This window comes from Pelobates fuscus, unplaced genomic scaffold, assembly GCF_036172605.1.
Source record: "Pelobates fuscus isolate aPelFus1 unplaced genomic scaffold, aPelFus1.pri scaffold_24, whole genome shotgun sequence".
Taxonomy (NCBI): Eukaryota; Metazoa; Chordata; class Amphibia; order Anura; family Pelobatidae; genus Pelobates; species Pelobates fuscus.
In genome coordinates, this window is record NW_026961888.1 from 543,207 (window position 1) to 562,905 (window position 19,699).

The following is a 19,699-nucleotide window of genomic DNA, read 5'->3' on the forward strand; positions in this document are numbered from 1 at the left end:
GGCTTGTTGCAGCCGTGGGTCTTGTTTGGCTCTGTTTAGCTTGTTCCCAGTATTGCTCCCAAAAGCGTTCAAATGCCAGGGCAATGGGATCCCTGGAGTCTGGGACAAACTTGGTCACGTGTTGGCGGCCATCTTTGCCCACTCCAAGCCGCACTCTTGCTGGGCTCATGTTTGGGTGAGACAGCTATACTCTGTGCAAGAGAGCTTAATCACTAGGACCCTGTTACAGGTTAGGAAAGTTTGGATAGACCCCAGCCAAGCTGCAGCGGGTAGGGGCTATAGCACTACTGGTGTCCCAGTGATAGCTAGGAAGCAAGCTTGGCAGAGGTGCCCAGTCAGGGTACCATGCAGTCCATCAAAGTGTGTCCAGGATTGTGTGTCCATGAATGGAGACCCCATGCTGGGGGTCTGTGTATAAATTCTGTGTGCCTTGCCTGAATAAACCAGATCTACTCCCAGCACTGGCGTACATACCGCGGTCGCAGGGGTTGCAGCTGCGACTGGGCCCGGCCCACCAGGGGGCCCGGCCACCTAGCGACTCGGTATGTACGCCAGTGTGGGCAGACTCTTCTACTGGGGGGACAAGGAGCTGGCCACATCAGGGCCCCCGAGGCCGGCCCTGGTGTTACCGGGCGCGCGCGCGAGGGAGCACTCTCCCCTGAGCGCTCTCTGATCAGCTCCCTTGCGCGCCCCGCACTTATGCTGCAGCCGGAATATGAAGTTATATTCTGGCTCCGGCATCAGTAAAAATGTGCGAGGGAGCTGGGCAGAGAGCGCTCAGGGGACAGTGTTCCCTCACGAGCCAGCAGGACCGGCCGCCGGGCAGCCCCTGGACTGGACTGGAAAGGGAGGCTGCGGGATTAAATCTGAAAAAAAAAACACACAAAAAACGTGTGTATGTGTGTTAGTGCTACAGTGTGTGTGTGTGTGTGTGTGTTAGTGCACATTTTTGTGCCAGTGTGTGTGTTACTGTGTCTGTTAGTGAGTGTCAGTGTGTGTGTCTGTGTGTGAGTGAGTGTGTGTGTCTGTTACTGAGTGTGCTAGTTTGTGTGTGTCTGTTAGTGAGTCTGTTAGTGAGTCTAGTGAGTCTTAGGTTAGTGAGTCTAGTGAGTCTTAGGTGTCTTAGTGAGTGTGTGTTTGTCAGTGAGAGTGTGTGTTTTATAAGTGAGTGTGTATGTGTCTCTGTCTGTCACTGAGTGTGTCTTTGGCAGTAAATTTGTGTGTCTGTTAGCTAGTGTGTATGCGTCTGTTCGTGAGAGTGTGTGTGTGTTTTAAACCCCTTAAGCACTTACCTTTCTCCAGCGCCGGACTCCCTTGGCGCTGGGGATCCCTCCGCCCCGACCTGCCTCTCAGCTCCCAATGCGCATGCGTGGCAAGAGCCGCGCGCGCATTCAAACCGCCCATAGAAAAGCATTACTCAATGCTTTCCTATGGACGTCGAGCGTCTTCTCACTGTGATTTTCACAGGGAGAATCGCGGAAGCGCCTCTAGCCGCTGTCAGTGACACAGCCACTAGAGGCTGGATTAACCATCAGTGAAACATAGCAGTTTCTCTGAAACTGCTATGTATTCAGCTGCAGGGTTAAACTAGAGGGCCCTGGAACCCAGACCACTTAATTGAGCTGAAGTGATCTGGGTGTCTAAAGTGGTCCTTTAAGTGTATGTGTATCTGCATACACTTGCGTACATACCGCGGTAACAGGGGTCGCAGCCCTGCAACCCGGAGCCTGCCGCCATCTGTTGCGACCCCGGCCCGCGCAGAGTAAGTGCGGGGGGAAGGGCACGGATCAATTTTAGCACCGGGGCCCCATGGGTCGTGTGTACGCCACTGACTCCCAGCATTACGTTTAGACAAATGTATTTGTGGAAAGCTGTACTAGCTAATACAACGGGAAAGGGAATCCATGAAGGTGATACCCTGGTGGTCCGCCACACAGATCAACATGTTAGCTCCTAATTTGGTGCTAAAATCAGGACAATTTTTGCTGTCATGTTTTTATCATGATTTGAAATAGCATTGAAATGTTTTTGATGTTTTGGAAAAAAGTCCCTAGAGTGCGGAACTCATTGCTGTTGTTTACTGTGCCAGACCTACACCAGGCTTCATAAAGGATTTCCTGGAGAACACAGTGTGTGTGTTTTAATATAACTGGTCTTAGTTGTTGTTAGAGGGTAAACATAGATATATAACATACAATTATGTAATTATGTAATTTAAAAATTGCCACGACTAAGAGCTCTTCTGCTATGATCTTACTACATCCTACCTGAGCTACCTGTCTGAACAAACGAGGATCAAAATCCCTTTTCTCTGTTTCTTTACGACACGAGCTTCAACCCACCTTGATAACACGGGCCCCTTCCCTTTCTTGCATAAGAGTGAGAAAGAAAACCTTGGAATATATTCTTTTAATAGTTATCACAGTAATGTTTGTGGCGAACATCAGGCTCATCCCAAAGGAGATGTGTCAGCTTTCACCGGCTCTGCTAGATCGTGACAACCCTCGGGACCCATGGAGCTGCTAATGAATTCTTGGTTAGATAGTTTAGTACATTCCACGATAGATGGCATCGACCTCCGTCCTCTTATTTTACCTAAATGTATTCGTTTTATCCATTCGGAAACACAGCGTGAGAGCAGAGTGTGAAAAGATGGAGTAGGGACAGTGGAGGGTGTGTCATAAGACTGTATCCAATCAGAGCGTGGTTAGATCAGCCAATAAGATGCTAGCTGGAGATGTATAATTTGGAGGCTGCTGCGGGCGCGTATTATTGCTTGATCTTCATAGAGAATAGTGACCATGTCTGAAGCCGCCCCAGCTCCCGCCGCCGCACCTGCGGTAGAAAGCGCCTCCAAGAAGAAGCAGCCCAAGAAAGCAGCCGGTGTCAAGAAAGCCGCTAAGCCCTCCGGTCCTAGCGTGTCCGAGCTCATTGTCAAAGCTGTGTCCGCTTCTAAAGAGCGCAGCGGGGTGTCCCTGGCAGCTCTGAAGAAGGCTTTGGCTGCTTCTGGTTATGATGTGGAAAAGAATAACAGCCGCCTCAAGCTGGCTCTCAAGGGCTTGGTGACTAAAAGCACTCTCGTCCAGGTCAAAGGAAGCGGAGCTTCCGGCTCCTTCAAGCTCAACAAAAAGCAGGCGGAGAGCAAGGACAAGGCTACCAAGAAAAAGGCACCGGCTAAAGTCAAGAAGCCTGCCCCGAAGAAAGCCACCAAGTCTCCAGCCAAACCTAAGAAGGTAGCTGCAAAGAGCCCGAAAAAGGCCAAAAAGCCGGCCGCCTCCGCTAAAAAGGCCACCAAAAGTCCGAAGAAAGTCAAAGCCGCCAAGCCCAAGAAGGTAGTGAAAAGCCCGGCTAAGAAGACCGTGAAGAGCCCTGCCAAAAAGGCAGCCAAACCCAAAGCCGCAAAGAGTCCTGCAAAGGCTAAAAAGGCAGCTCCCAAAAAGAAATAAGCCTTGCTCGCATTTAATTTTATTTTCCAAACCCCAAAGGCTCTTGTAAGAGCCACCACATTCTCATTTCAGAGCTATATATCAGTGATGGCAACGTGTTTGTTTTGGTGTCATGTCACACATATCGTTCCCCCTCCATCCCTCATTCTAAAGTCAGGAATAACCTAATGAATCCTGTAATCCCAGCATCTAGTGCTCGAAAAGATTACACAGGAATGTATCTTGTCGGTGTGGCTAAGTCCCCGTATACCAGTGCTACACTTGAGCGTTGATTTTTTTTATTTGTTTTGGCTTAGAAATTCCCTCCGTTCTAAGATACTGAGGGTGTTTCTTCATTAAATTGCGAAAGGCCAGTTTTAGTGAGAAACGCATATAATATATAGAATATCACACAGTGTCCTTCCAGACTAGATTTAATGTTATTGCCTTTTTCAGTAAGATAATAAAGCAGAACATATTTTAGGGATTGCGATTTTGTACATGGTGATAATAAAAGGGACTGTCCTCGTCCTCTCTCCACGTGTGAAACGGGCGCTTATTTCGATATTCAAAGAGTGATAAAGCCCAAGAAATGATACCTTGTGCAGTAGCTAAGCCGACTATCAAAGAAACACTAAAGACATGATAAAATGATTATACTTCAAAAGACTTCACGATTGTGAAATCTTTTGAAGCATAAACAGCTTTGGTTTTAAAAGCCAGAACCATTTCGAGCACGGAAGGAGAGGGTTAAGCATATTATTGAGAGGAAAAAAAAAAGTGAAGGGGCGTGTTTAAAACGCCCGCCTCCTTTGCTGCAGGTCCCCATACGGTCCGTCCGAGGAGTATATAAGGAAGAGCTTTGCACAGCATCTCATATCGTTCGTGCAGAAAGAAGAGCAGAACCATGTCTGGCAGAGGCAAAGGAGGAAAGGGTCTCGGAAAAGGTGGCGCTAAGCGTCACAGGAAGGTTCTTCGTGACAACATCCAGGGCATTACCAAGCCTGCAATTCGTCGCCTTGCTCGCAGGGGAGGCGTGAAGCGTATTTCCGGCCTCATCTATGAGGAGACTCGCGGGGTGCTGAAGGTATTCCTGGAGAACGTCATCCGGGACGCCGTCACTTACACCGAGCATGCCAAGAGGAAGACTGTCACCGCCATGGACGTAGTTTATGCTCTTAAGCGCCAGGGCCGCACTCTCTATGGCTTCGGAGGTTAAAACTCGGGCTTGACTTTACCGCACACCCCATTAACCCAAAGGCCCTTTTCAGGGCCACCCACTTTTTCACTAAAAGACTGAACCTAATCACTTTAACCCCTTCCACACCTGATAAATTGCCTGCTATCTACATAGATACACCGAGAAGGAGATAGTAGTAGAGGCTGCTCCCAAACATCTAGACGGGAAAGGTTGCTAAACACTGTATTTGTAGACCGCATTTTTGAACCATCGGAGGATTTGGAGCCGCCTTCTGTTAATGGTAGGGGATGTAAAAAAATATGAGCAAGTACGTACACACACACTGTCAAGAAAGCTCTGGTTTTGGTGTATTGTTACTGTTGCCTACATTTAATACATGCTTGCAGCCACTTAAATAGAAACATTGTTACTAGCTTTGCATATGCACTCCTGTGTTAACTATGTATTCTCCTCTAAGCGAAAAAGTAGTCTTTTTCCTGCTGCCTCTCCACACGATGGATTCTAAATAGTGAAGTTATTGTAAAATCGCCAGTGAAATAGACCAGCAGAGATGATGGCTACATCGTTGCCTGACGTGAAAATGGGATATGTGGGGACATTTGAGCATTGTAGTGTGTGGGCTCCGTAGCTAGCCCGCTCAAAGTCACAGGCTAAAAGACACGTTTTTATGAATGTGTTGGAGCTCGTTCGAGTGCAGATTTGGTGGCTCTTAAAAGAGCCTTTGTGTTTTGTGTTAGCAGGTTTCAACTTAAGCACGTTCGCCTCGGATCCTACGAGCCAGCTGGATGTCTTTGGGCATGATTGTGACCCTCTTAGCGTGGATGGCGCACAAGTTGGTATCCTCAAAAAGACCAACCAGGTAAGCCTCGCTAGCCTCTTGCAGAGCCATGACAGCAGAGCTCTGGAAGCGCAGATCAGTCTTGAAATCCTGAGCGATCTCACGGACAAGGCGCTGGAAGGGCAGCTTGCGGATGAGCAGCTCGGTGGACTTCTGATAACGGCGGATCTCCCTGAGAGCCACAGTTCCTGGACGGTAACGGTGAGGCTTTTTCACTCCCCCGGTAGCTGGGGCGCTCTTTCTAGCAGCTTTGGTGGCTAGCTGCTTGCGGGGAGCCTTGCCTCCGGTCGACTTACGGGCTGTCTGCTTAGTTCTGGCCATTGTAGCAAAACGAAAGGGAATGAACGCTGCTCGCTGTAGCCTGGGCTTTATAGCCGATACGGCGTTTTCATTGGTTCATCAAGTGGGTGGTATGTTCTGATTGGCTGAAAACAAATAGTAAACCATTTCAAAATACCCGCTCAAATCAACTGCTTCTCATCCCCTCCCCCACATTCAAAATGCCCGCTCAAATCAACTGCTTCATCCCCTCCCCCCTCCTCCATCTATTGAGACCACGCGCCCAAAGAAGGGATCTAAGCCTTTAGTGACCCTTCCTGTCCTGACAGCATTTATTATAGACGCTACTAGTTGAAAGGAATGGCAGTGGGCAGTAATGGACGTATTCCTCCCAACATACTTATTAATAGCTGTATAGGCTTTATCGAGGGGGAGGGGTGCATGGGACATTGACCTCTTACACATGCAGAAAGGCCGCTTCTTTCGATGGGATAGAAGCCACGTCTGATAAAGGACTTTCACTCACAGGACGCTCAGTAGCCATACAAATGAGCTCCAGGAGACAGAGCAGCAGGAAATGTTACAAAGCATCCACTTATTGAAACAATGTTTTCAGCCGAGAGGCCAGGCTATTAAGGCTGCGTTAACTCATCCAGCAGCACAGACAACAGAGCTGTAGCGCCGCTAGGATTTGAACGCTCATAGTAGGTTTCACCCGGCATGTCCTCCAGACAGCGGGAGAGGGGGGAATCCTGAGAGTGAGCGACATGTAGAGATGCCCCGCTTAACAAAAGAGGACCTGTACACTATATACACTTGCCCCAATTGGTATTAATTTGCTGCTGCGTTTATCATAGACATGCATGGCAGCCATTGATTTTAACTAGTTCTATAGCTGGAATGTTGGACAGGATATGGACTGCAAATGGGACTCAGTCAGTGCTGTGACAGAAGCGCCCTAATATTTTAGCTTGCTTATGAGCTGCCAGCGTGGTGTGTGTGTGTGTGTGTGTGTGTATAGATACAGGGAACGGTTTGCGCGCAGCAGAACAATTAATCGGCTCTTTGTGGAGAACGTGGGTGGCTCTTAAAAGAGCCTTTGTGTTTGGTAGGTGAGGGAGGCCGGTGCAGCAGCTGTCCGCTTTACTTGCTCTTGGGCTTGTGGCTCTCGGTCTTCTTGGGCAGCAGCACAGCCTGGATGTTAGGCAGGACACCTCCCTGGGCGATAGTCACTCCTCCCAGCAGTTTGTTGAGCTCTTCATCGTTACGGACAGCGAGCTGGAGATGGCGGGGAATGATGCGGGTCTTTTTGTTGTCTCTAGCGGCATTCCCTGCCAGCTCCAGAATCTCAGCGGTCAGGTACTCCAGCACTGCAGCCAGATAGACGGGGGCACCGGCTCCCACACGCTCTGCATAATTGCCCTTCCTCAGCAAACGGTGGACTCTGCCGACTGGGAACTGAAGTCCCGCTCGGGATGAGCGAGTCTTCGCCTTTGCACGGGTCTTTCCACCTTGCTTTCCGCGGCCAGACATGTTTGTTCTTGATTGAATGCAAGAAGATGAAAACTCCTCCCCTACCACAGGCTATTTATAAACACACTCTGCTCTGTGATTGGATGACTTTACAAGCAGCCAATTAGAGACACGTTATACAGGGAACCAATCTATTGCTGGAGCTAGTGTTAAACAGCCGCTTCCTTACGTCATCTGACTTTAGCAACCAATCGCAGGAAGGGAAGCGGAAGGGCCTCATTTACATGGTCCGCTTATAAATAGAACCGCCGGAGGAGCAGCTTGCTATTCGCTCGCGAGCTAACAGCGTTAATCATGCCTGATCCAGCAAAGTCCGCACCAGCCCCCAAGAAAGGCTCCAAAAAAGCCGTCACCAAGACTCAGAAGAAAGATGGCAAGAAGCGTAGAAAGAGCAGGAAGGAGAGCTATGCCATCTACGTGTACAAGGTGCTGAAGCAGGTCCATCCCGACACCGGCATCTCCTCCAAGGCAATGGGGATCATGAACTCCTTTGTCAATGATATCTTTGAGCGCATCGCAGGAGAAGCTTCTCGCCTGGCTCACTACAACAAGCGCTCCACCATCACCTCCCGGGAGATCCAGACTGCCGTGCGCCTGCTACTACCCGGAGAGCTGGCAAAGCACGCCGTGTCTGAGGGCACCAAGGCTGTCACAAAGTACACCAGCGCCAAGTAAATGTCCGCCTCCCTGACCACCCGCTAACACAAAGGCTCTTTTAAGAGCCACCCACACTGTCTCTCTCAGAGCTGGCATCACACCCATGCATCAACTCTACAGCTTACTTGCTGCCCACCACAAGCTCACGCAAACGTGTAGCTTTCCTTTCACTTAACCCTTTCCATGCTGTCCTGTAACTCTGAAGATCTCGAGCTGCTCGTGTTTGCACATTTTAGACACTTGTATCACTCACATGCTGATTTAGCCACCTAATGCTCAGTTTGCTCCGCTCTATTACTTTAAAGTCTACCTAGATACCGGACTTGATCTTAGAAGATATTCGTTGGGCGGCTGTATATCTAGTAACTGTAGATTAGGGACAGGCTTCTTATTCAGGGTAGCGCTTGAAGTCACATTAGGGATATTATAAAAGCTGCTACTGTAGGAGATCTTATACCTAATACTTTACCAAATGGCTACATGGCCAGGGATTTCACTCGATAAGTGTATCCGTTTCTTTCTCTTTTGTTATAGCCTATTGAAACAATGTTTCACTTCATCCTGATACTGTCTATTACTATGTTGCAACTCATGGAAGCCTAGTATGTGGTTCTAGCGTCTTTTTGCTCACGCTAGTATTTTACTAGACTTTAAAAGGTCTTTTTGACATATATACCTCAAAACAGCTAGTGTGCAATATCTAGCCTACCTACCCTATTTTCTATCATTTCCACTAGTTATGGGGAATGTGCGCAGGCTTACTTTGGAACATTTAGCAGGCTTTTCCCTTTATTGCACATTGGATATGTACGGATTTATTTTTGTAATTGTCTTTATTTTGTGTAAGTCTTGATATTGGTGACTTCTTTTGGGGTATCCCACTCCTTTAGGTTTATTCTTATTAAAGGTTTAGTTGTATCCATTTGTTCAGCCAACCCCCGACTGAATTAGATACCTGTCCTTAGAAAGTATCTACATTAGTCCACATACGATTGTTCATTACTTTTTGGATACATGGAAATCCTCCTTTTTTTTTTTTTTTTTTTGATTTGGTGTTTGCCAGTAAAGAACAATTTAGACCATTGAGGCTTCATCTAAATATCAGCATGATGATTTCAGTGTCTGCAGACATGTTGAGCTTATTAAAGACAATCTGATAAGCCTGTTTTGATCTTAAAGACATAAGCATTTTATTTTTTTTGTAACTTGCCTTTTTTTCCTGTTTATTGCGCCAACACATTATACACTTTCTCACCAGATGTGCCTGTATACACTCAAACAGCGTTTTCCAATTGGTTTTCTGCAGGAACCTATGGTCCAGCGAGAACAAAACTGGAGTTCTGTAGTGATTTGCCCATTGGGTAGCCCATACACTTAAAGAAACCTGATGGGCATTGCTGCAGAGGGACTCGGTAAGCACTGTTTAATTGCCCAACGGAATCCCTGTAGCATGAGATGCTGGGAAGTGACTGACTATCATTACCTCCCAGCTTCAAATAGAAAATGCTGCACTGGAGGGAGAGAGACCGCAGTCGGCACTGAGCAGCGATTTAGGCGGCTGCCTAAGGCCTAACTCGCCATCGGGCAGGCATACTGTGTCAGGTACAAGGACCCCACACCTTGCCCGGTATGCTGCTGGTTGCGAGGTCCCTCCACTCTGTCCTGAGAAGCAGAAAGCCAGCACAGTCTGCAGCTCCGCTGACTAGGCAGTGTCTCGCGATCTCTGGCCAATCAGACCGTCGCCGCGGGATACCACTTCAATGCTCTGACTTCTGGATATTGTGAGGCACTGCACAATCTGCAGCTCACACCTGGTGGAGTTGCAGACTGTGCAGTCTCTCAGGACAAATTGTAGAGCGAGCTTACTGGAGCACCAGGGATCAAAGACACCAGGGGCCACCAGTTGGAATCCCCTCCCTCACTTTCACACCACTGTACCGCTCCCTTACTGTGTCACCCTGTCTCTCCCTCAGGCACTCTACCACCGTTCACCACCTCCCTCAATCTTCCACCTCCTCCCTACATCTCTCTGCCACCTAACCCCTCCCTTAGTTGATCCTGTTTTGTAGATTTAAGCACCAGAACCTTTTGTTTCTGTTTCTTCTGTCTCTCCTGGGCCATTTTCAAGCTCTCCCGAACGGATTCAGTAAGAGCCTGCAGCTGGTCCCAGAGTTCCAGATCATATGGCACAATGGAGGTTCCCTCTTCTCCCATGTCTCCCCCCCCCCTCCCCCACACCTCCACAGTGCTCTTTTACTAGGTCTAACAATCCCTTTACTCTTCTACCATACAACAATTCCAAGGGTTAGAAGGTTAGAACCCAGTGGAATCTTATGGGAATTCTCTTTATGCGAGCAGTAAGTTGGGCAAGAACCTTTCCCAGTCCATGTGGGTGGCGGTAAAATTCTTAAGCATCTGCTTAAGGGTACCGTTAAAGCACTCACATAATCCATTGGTTTGGGGGTGATATGGGGATGTGATATTAGGCTCTGCTCTGCAACTTTGCCACATCTGTTGAGTCAGAGTTGCTGTAAACTGGGTTTCTTGGTCAGATTGTATTTCTCTGGGAAACCCAACCGTGGTTAATATACTAACCAAGACGTCTGCAACCAGTTCAGCTTTTATATTGGGAGGGCAATAGCTTCCGCGTATATGCTTGCGTAATCTACCACCGCTATGACAAATTTCTTCCCCGATGGGCTAGACTTACTTAGGGGCCATATGAGATCCACTGCTACTCGGTGAAAGGGTTCATCTACTATGGGTAGGGATTTTTATTTAGCTTTCGGGTATTCACCTTTTTTCTCTACTCGCTGACACATATCAAAGGTTTGGCTATATCCCTGTATGATCCGATGATTCGCTTTCCAAATGTCTAATTGCCCTGCAAGGGGAATATCATGGCTGAGCTTCAAAATGCCCATTTGGTATAGTAGTCTTTGTGCCCTTAACGTAATCCTCTCGTTTGTTTGTTTTTCCGGTAGGTTTCCGGGGTTATATTGTATTGAACCATTCATTTCTCCTTGACCTTCTCGTATAGATGCATTTCCGATTCTGATACTGCTCGATATGCCTCTGCAGCTCTGCCGGACAATTTGCTAGTTAAAATAGGTGCCCGGTTGTTTGTTGAAACACTTGAATCCACAGACAAAAACAACCTAGACCTCACCACATATAAAACACTTTTGGATAAACGCTCAGAGCTAGCCACCCTTAATGGAACACAAATCAAGAAAAGTCTTCTTCTTACCAGACACCGATACTATACCCAAGGGGGCAAAGGGGGACGACTATCAGCGCAAGCTCTAAAAACACAAAGACAAACCACATTTATCTCATCCATACAGACTCCACAAGGGACCAAGTCAAATCTGATGGCGGACATCATGCTAGCCTTCCAGGAGTTTTACCACAAACTTTACAACTTGAGGGACTCTCCCCCCAGATGTTACTGACATAAGAGCTTTCCTCAAACAAAGGATCGCCAAGATAATCCCACCCAACGTACAACAAAGACTTGACTCTCCCACAACTAAAGAGGAGTTAGAAGTAGTGATACACTCCCTCCCACTAGGAAAGAGCCCGGGCCCAGATGTCTTCACGGCCAAATACTACAAGAGCTTTTCCATCCAGCTCATACCCCCACTCCTAGACGCACTCAACTCCCTACTTAAAGACAATTCCATACCCCCACAGGCATCGGAAGCCACTATTGCACTCTACCCAAACCAGGTAAAGATTTGACCCAATGTGGGAGATATTGGCCTATCTCACTTAAAAATATTGATTTAAAAAAATTTCACTAAAACACTAGCTAACCGCCTACGCCTCAAGCTCCCAGAGCTAATTCACCCAGACCAGGCTGGATTTATACAAGGCCGAGAAGCTAAAAAATAATATCACCAAACTCATTAATCTCATGCATCACTCTGAACACACAAACACCCAGACACTGTTACTCTCCAGAGATGCCGAAAAGGCTTTCAACAGGGTGGACTGGTCCCTGATGCTTGCCACCCTGGAACAGATGGGCTTTGGCCCAAACTGGCTAAGGTGGATGGGAGCTATATACTCCAGACCAACGGCTAGGCTACTCGTGAACGGCCAACTCTCACTCCCAGTACCCATCTCCAATAGCACCCCTCTTCGTTTCGTCCTGGTCCTGGAGCCATTCCTCCAGGGAGTTAGAGAAAATCCTAACATCAAGGGTTTCAAATTTGGAGGGGCAGAACACAAAATATCAGCATTTGCAGATGACATGCTATTCACGGTCTCCGAACCCAGCTCCTCACTCCCTCATATACTGGAGGAGATGTCTCTCTATAGCAAAGTGTTCACCTTTCAAGCCACTCTAGGTAAATGTGAACTCCTCCCACTGAAAGTACTAAACTCGACCAAAACACATCTACAATCAAACTTCCCATTCTCCTGGGGAACAGAGCATATAACATATCTGGGGGTAGCACTACCATCCGTTATCTCACGACTATATGAAACCACCCCCCACCCCCCTGCTAATCCAAGCTAGAACCAAAGATCTTACTAAATGGCACACTTCGCAGTTCAGCTGGTTTTGCAGGATAAATATCCTGAAAATTAGTATTCTCCCAAGAATATTATACTTGCTGCAAGTTCTCCCGATCACTCTACCCACAACCTTCTTTGCTGCCATACAAAAACTATTTACGACATTTATTTGGTCCCACAAACGCCCCAGGCTAGCCTATCAGCTGCTCACAAGATCAAAGACGGAGGGGGATCTGGGGCTGCCAGATGTGGAACGATACCACAGTGCAGTACTATTGGCCAGGATTTATGACTGGACAGGCAAAAACACGACCAAACAATGGGTAGATGTAGAGAATAACATCTTCCGTGTCCCCATACACACAATACCATGGCACAACTCTGGCCAATCCTTCCTTATGCACAAACAACACCCGACCATTACTCCGACACTGAGAATGTGGTCACACATGAGTCATTGGCGGCGGACATATCACCATACCCATCACCGCTATATCCACTGACTCACAATCCGCTCTTCAAGCCTGGTGAATCGGGAGCGGCAAACCGAGAATATCATACCACAGCATACCTACCTTCACGAGACCTCCTTGACAATGAGGGAGTTAGGCCCCTGTCGTCCCTACACCCGCAGGGAACTCCCACGACCCTTCAAAAATTTCTCTACGATCAACTCATTCACTTTTTGCGGACCAACAAATACCCCCAACAAGGTCACCGAGCACTGACCAAATTCGAACTTACGTGCACCCAATGCACACTCAAAAAGAAACAGGTCAAAACCACATATGCCTACTACAGGACACTAGCCAACCAATCAACCTACTCTACAAAAAACACTGGGAACAAGAACTGCACTTATCTTTCGCAGATAATGACTGGAAGCAAATATTCCTCCTGACACAAAAATCATCCACCAGCTTAGCGACACAAGAAAGTAACTATAAGAAAATAGCTAGATGGCACTACACCCCATCCAAACTCAAACGGGCATTCCCAGGCACGTCCAATAACTGCTGTAGATGACTAGAGGCCATTGGGGACATGGCTCACATCTGGTGGTCATGCACGGTGAACCAAAAGTTCTGGTCACGGATCTCCAGTCTCATACACCTCATAACGGGAACCACCATACCCTACCCACCTGAAACACTCCTATATCTTATATTGCCTCCCTCCATACCAAGGGACACTAGGACCCTAGACATACATCTGCTCAAAGCAGCAAATCTGCTTATCACCCTCCACTGGAAAAAAAAAAAAACAGCCCCACCTACCATTAGGGACTGGGTACGGAGAGTAGAAAGCATTAGAACAATGGAGGAAATTAGCTTCTCACTAACCGGCAAATACCACATATACATGACCTCCTGGGAACCCTAGTGTAACTTCATGAACACCAGTCAAACAGACCGATAGTGACACCCACCTGGAGATAATATGAGACCTTGAACTACCAGCGAATCTATTTGAATATCAACGCCCTTATTATTTTTGGTCTTCACTTCCCCTCTATGTCGACTACAAGTATTTCTGTTACTGAATGTGAACTTTGTACTAGACATTATGACTAAAGCAGCAATGTTATACACATTTTTGAAGTATCAATTGTTACATTTGCAAGAATTTTAAAATAAACAATTTCTAAAAAAAAAAAAAAAGGAAAAAGGAAAAAAAGCCGAACAGACACTGCTTGATCCGTTTTAGGTCAGCTTTGGGATTTCTAGGTAGTCTCAGTAAAATCCATTCTGAGTTCTCCTTATAACCCGCAGAAAAAAAAAAAAAAATATATATATATATCTGCGAGCGGTTCAACAGAACACTGCTTGCCAAGACTGGGAGCGACTCCTACCGCACTTCTTATGTGCATATTGGGAGGTACCGCAGGAACTGCTTTGGACTATTATATGGGAGAAGATTACGAGGACCTCATCACAGTGCATTGGGATGGGGGAATGTGCTAAAACTCTGTGACCACATGGAACAGTTGGCTAAGTTGGTAAAAGAGAACCTCCAAGCTGACAAGGGGTGACAGAAAGTATGGTATGACCGGGGTACCCGACTGCGTAGTTTCCGTGTTGGACAAAAGATTTAACCGGTCTGTCATGATTAATTACAGGCGGCATGGCAGGGTCCCTACAAGGTGGTGGAGCATATCTGCAATACCACCTATGTAGTAGCCAGCTGTGCAGATGAGAGAGTAAACTGCTCCTTCCACGTTAATATGCTTAAAGAGTACAAAAAAAGGAAGGACGATGTAACTGCAGTGTGCGCCCCAGCTTCTGAGGATCTAGACAGCCTCCCATTACCTGACTTGCTAGAGGGAGACTCCCAAGTTGACCTTATCGCTCAAGTCAAACTAGGAGACAAACTGACTGATAAAGAAATAGTTCAGGCCCACAAATTATTGAAAGCTAAACGAGAGACCTTCTCCCAAGACCCTGGGTACATCACCCTGGCTGTACACAACGTGGAAATCCCAGGACAAGCACCTATGAGGCAACCACCCCTACCACATTCTCGAGGCAGTCCGGTAAGAGATACGGAAGGATATACAGTAAATGCTGTGACTAGGAGTGATTGAGGCTTCAGACTTGGCTTGTAGTCCTAGTACCGAAGCGGGACAGAACAACACTCTTCTGCGTGGACTACAGGCGACTGAACGATCGGACTCTTACCAACTCTTATCCCATGCCCTGGAGGAACTATTGCATCATATAGCATGGGGACAGTATCTCGCCACAACAGACCTATGCAAGGGCTACTAGCAGATTCACCTGGCCGAGGAGGCTATCCCCAAGTCGGCATTCGTCACCCCGCTTGGCCTATTCCAATATCAGGTCATGCCGTTCTAGATGAAGAATGTCCCAGCCACCTATGGTGGATAGGTTCCTCAATGGCTTCCAGGAATTTGCACGTTTGTACCTGGACAGCATAGCTATCAATTGTGACTCCTAGGAGGAAGATTTGATCCATGTAGGGAAGGTTCTCGGCCGAATTAGAGCAGCTGGCTTAACTCTGAAGCCAGACAAGTGTCACATTGGTATGGCTGAAGTGCGGTATCTGGGACACAGAGTAGCTGGGAGACTTCTGCCCCTACCCGAGTGGCCACCACACACTGGATAACACAGTTCTACTTCACCCTTTACTAAGTCTTGGCTCGTGTTTTTTTTTTAATTCTTTATTTTATTTGTGCATGAAAAATCACATAAAGCACACAATGCCACAACAGCTAGAGCATGCAGAGCGTCATACATAGATTTACATTGGTTAGGCATTAAAACATAGCACAGTTTTATGGATTATTATTGCATGACAAAGAGTTATATCTAATAATATTATCAATAACAGCGTTAAACTAGGTTATCCAGGTTAGATTGTTATCAGCTATATATCAGAGAATTTACAACATTGAAAACAGGTTAGACTACAATGTTAAACCGGTGAGCTATAAAACCACCTTGTAAGCACGTTAATAGAGGTGAGATATCCCCAGCAGTACCTTTCTACATTAGTAAGCATGTTGGTAGCCTGGCTGTAATCAGGCTAAGTTAAGTAATGACATGCAATTAGCCGGCATAGATGTATCTGTACCATTGAGTAATAAAACGAAAAAAAACAAAAAACAAATAGATAATGCTGCTTCTATCTATAACAAGCTCGTGTTGGGATAAAGTCACCCTCACAGGCCAGCAGTATGCATAAGGGCTAGTACTCGTGTTCGCCAAGAGGGACAGTTAATGTCCAGGGTGTAGTAGCAGTTTGTGAGTACGTCTCTCAACAGTCATGCTGTCCCAGGGCCGGTCCGACCCTCAGCCTGTTCCCCGTCTGGGAGAGTGCAGCAGGTCTGTGCCAAGGTGCTGGTCATATCGGGTGTTGGGCAGTGCATGATGGGTGACTACCTTCGGGTGGGCCCGCTCCGTCTCCGATTTCTCCGATGTAGGAGCCGCTTTAGAGGCTGTTGGAGGCCCCCGCTGTTTGGTAGGCATGTGGGGGGTACGGAGTTGAGTGAACCCGCTTGTCAGCTCTGTGTCGGGACGCTTTGTGCGGCTTCCTCCTCCGCTTCCCCGCTTGTGTAGCGCCAGCTTTCCGCCCTGGCTGTGGTGGTTTGTCCCCGTTCTGTGGAGGGCTTGTTGCAGCCGTGGGTCTTGTTTGGCTCTGTTTAGCTTGTTCCCAGTATTGCTCCCAAAAGCGTTCAAATGCCAGGGCAATGGGATCCCTGGAGTCTGGGACACACTTGGTCACGTGTTGGCGGCCATCTTTGCCCACTCTTGCTGTGCTTGTCCCCTCGGGTCCGGTTGTGGTGTGATGACCCCCGCTGGTACATGGGGGGGTCATCACACCACAACCGGACCCGAGGGAGAGCGGCCGTCTCTCCTCGTCTCGACCTTCCGCAGGCCGCAACTGTATCCCGAGCATGCGACCGGCCGGTTCAGCAGTAAGGCTCCGTCCCGTCTTGGCTCGTGTTTGGGTGAGACAGCTATACTCTGTGCAAGAGAGCTTAATCACTAGGACCCTGTTACAGGTTAGGAAAGTTTGGATAGACCCCAGCCAAGCTGCAGCGGGTAGGGGCTATAGCACTACTGGTGTCCCAGTGATAGCTAGGAAGCAAGCTTGGCAGAGGTGCCCAGTCAGGGTACCATGCAGTCCATCAAAGTGTGTCCAGGATTGTGTGTCCATGAATGGAGACCCCATGCTGGGGGTCTGTGTATAAATTCTGTGTGCCTTGCCTGAATAAACCAGATCTACTCCCAGCACTGGCGTACATACCGCGGTCGCAGGGGTTGCAGCTGCGACTGGGCCCGGCCCACCAGGGGGCCCGGCCACCTAGCGACTCGGTATGTACGCCAGTGTGGGCAGACTCTTCTACTGGGGGGACAAGGAGCTGGCCACATCAGGGCCCCCGAGGCCGGCCCTGGTGTTACCGGGCGCGCGCGCGAGGGAGCACTCTCCCCTGAGCGCTCTCTGATCAGCTCCCTTGCGCGCCCCGCACTTATGCTGCAGCCGGAATATGAAGTTATATTCTGGCTCCGGCATCAGTAAAAATGCGCGAGGGAGCTGGGCAGAGAGCGCTCAGGGGACAGTGCTCCCTCACGAGCCAGCAGGACCGGTCGCCGGGCAGCCCCTGGACTGGACTGGAAAGGGAGGCTGCGGGATTAAATCTGAAAAAAAAACACACAAAAAAACGTGTGTATGTGTGTTAGTGCTACAGTGTGTGTGTGTGTGTGTGTGTGTGTGTTAGTGCACATTTTTGTGCCAGTGTGTGTGTTACTGTGTCTGCTAGTGAGTGTCAGTGAGTGTGTTAGTTTTTGTTTGCGTGTGTTACTGTGTGTTAGTTGTGTGTGTCTGTTATTGAGTGTGTGTCTGTTAGTGAGTGTCAGTGTGTGTGTCTGTGTGTGAGTGAGTGTGTGTGTCTGTTACTGAGTGTGCTAGTTTGTGTGTGTCTGTTAGTGAGTCTGTTAGTGAGTCTTAGGTTAGTGAGTCTAGTGAGTCTTAGGTGTCTTAGTGAGTGTGTGTTTGTCAGTGAGAGTGTGTGTTTTGTAAGTGAGTGTGTATGTGTCTCTGTCTGTCACTGAGTGTGTCTTTGGCAGTAAATTTGTGTGTCTGTTAGCTAGTGTGTATGCGTCTGTTCGTGAGAGTGTGTGTGTGTTTAAAACCCCTTAAGCACTTACCTTTCTCCAGCGCCTGACTCCCTTGGCGCTGGGGATCCCTCCGCCCGACCTGCCTCTCAGCTCCCAATGCGCATGCGTGGCAAGAGCCGCGCGCGCATTCAAACCGCCCATAGAAAAGCATTACTCAATGCTTTCCTATGGACGTCGAGCGTCTTCTCACTGTGATTTTCACAGGGAGAATCGCGGAAGCGCCTCTAGCCGCTGTCAGTGACACAGCCACTAGAGGCTGGATTAATCATCAGTGAAACATAGCAGTTTCTCCGAAACTGCTATGTATTCAGCTGCAGGGTTAAACTAGAGGGCCCTGGAACCCAGACCACTTCATTGAGCTGAAGTGATCTGGGTGTCTAAAGTGGTCCTTTAAGGAACCAAGACCACTTCATTGAGCTGAAGTGATCTGGGTGTCTAAAGTGGTCCTTTAAGTGTATGTGTATCTGCATACACTTGCGTACATACCGCGGTCACAGGGGTCGCAGCCCTGCAACCCGGAGCCTGCCGCCATGTGTTGCGACCCCGGGCCGCGCAGAGTAAGTGTGGGGGGAGGGGCACGGATCAATTTTAGCACCGGGGCCCCATGGGTCGTGTGTACGCCACTGACTCCCAGCATTACGTTTAGACAAATGTATTTGTGGAAAGCTGTACTAGCTAATACAACGGGAAAGGGAATCCATGAAGGTGATACCCTGGTGGTCCGCCACACAGATCAACATGTTAGCTCCTAATTTGGTGCTAAAATCAGGACAATTTTTGCTGTCATGTTTTTATCATGATTTGAAATAGCATTGAAATGTTTTTGATGTTTTGGAAAAAGTCCCTAGAGTGCGGAACTCATTGCTGTTGTTTACTGTGCCAGACCTACACCAGGCTTCATAAAGGATTTCCTGGAGAGCACAGTGTGTGTGTGTTTTAATATAACTGGTCTTAGTTGTTGTTAGAGGGTAAACATAGATATATAACATACAATTATGTAATTATGTAATTTAAAAATTGCCACGACTAAGAGCTCTTCTGCTATGATCTTACTACATCCTACCTGAGCTACCTGTCTGAACAAACGAGGATCAAAATCCCTTTTCTCTGTTTCTTTACGACACGAGCTTCAACCCACCTTGATAACACGGGCCCCTTCCCTTTCTTGCATAAGAGTGAGAAAGAAAACCTTGGAATATATTCTTTTAATAGTTATCACAGTAATGTTTGTGGAGAACATCAGGCTCATCCCAAAGGAGATGTGTCAGCTTTCACCGGCTCTGCTAGATCGTGACAACCCTCGGGACCCATGGAGCTGCTAATGAATTCTTGGTTAGATAGTTTAGTACATTCCACGATAGATGGCATCGACCTCCGTCCTCTTATTTTACCTAAATGTATTCGTTTTATCCATTCGGAAACACAGCGTGAGAGCAGAGTGTGAAAAGATGGAGTAGGGACAGTGGAGGGTGTGTCATAAGACTGTATCCAATCAGAGCGTGGTTAGATCAGCCAATAAGATGCTAGCTGGAGATGTATAATTTGGAGGCTGCTGCGGGCGCGTATTATTGCTTGATCTTCATAGAGAATAGTGACC

At 47.9% G+C, this 19,699-nt stretch overlaps 1 protein-coding gene across 1 annotated transcript; it reads left to right on the forward strand.

Annotated features, from left to right (window-relative positions):
- The first annotated feature begins 2,801 nt into the window (after positions 1-2,801).
- On the forward strand, positions 2,802-3,446 carry LOC134584801 (histone H1B-like). Its single transcript, XM_063440625.1, has one exon. The coding sequence runs from the start codon at positions 2,802-2,804 to the stop codon at positions 3,444-3,446; it is 645 nt and encodes a 214-aa protein (XP_063296695.1).
- The last annotated feature ends 16,253 nt before the right edge of the window (positions 3,447-19,699 follow it).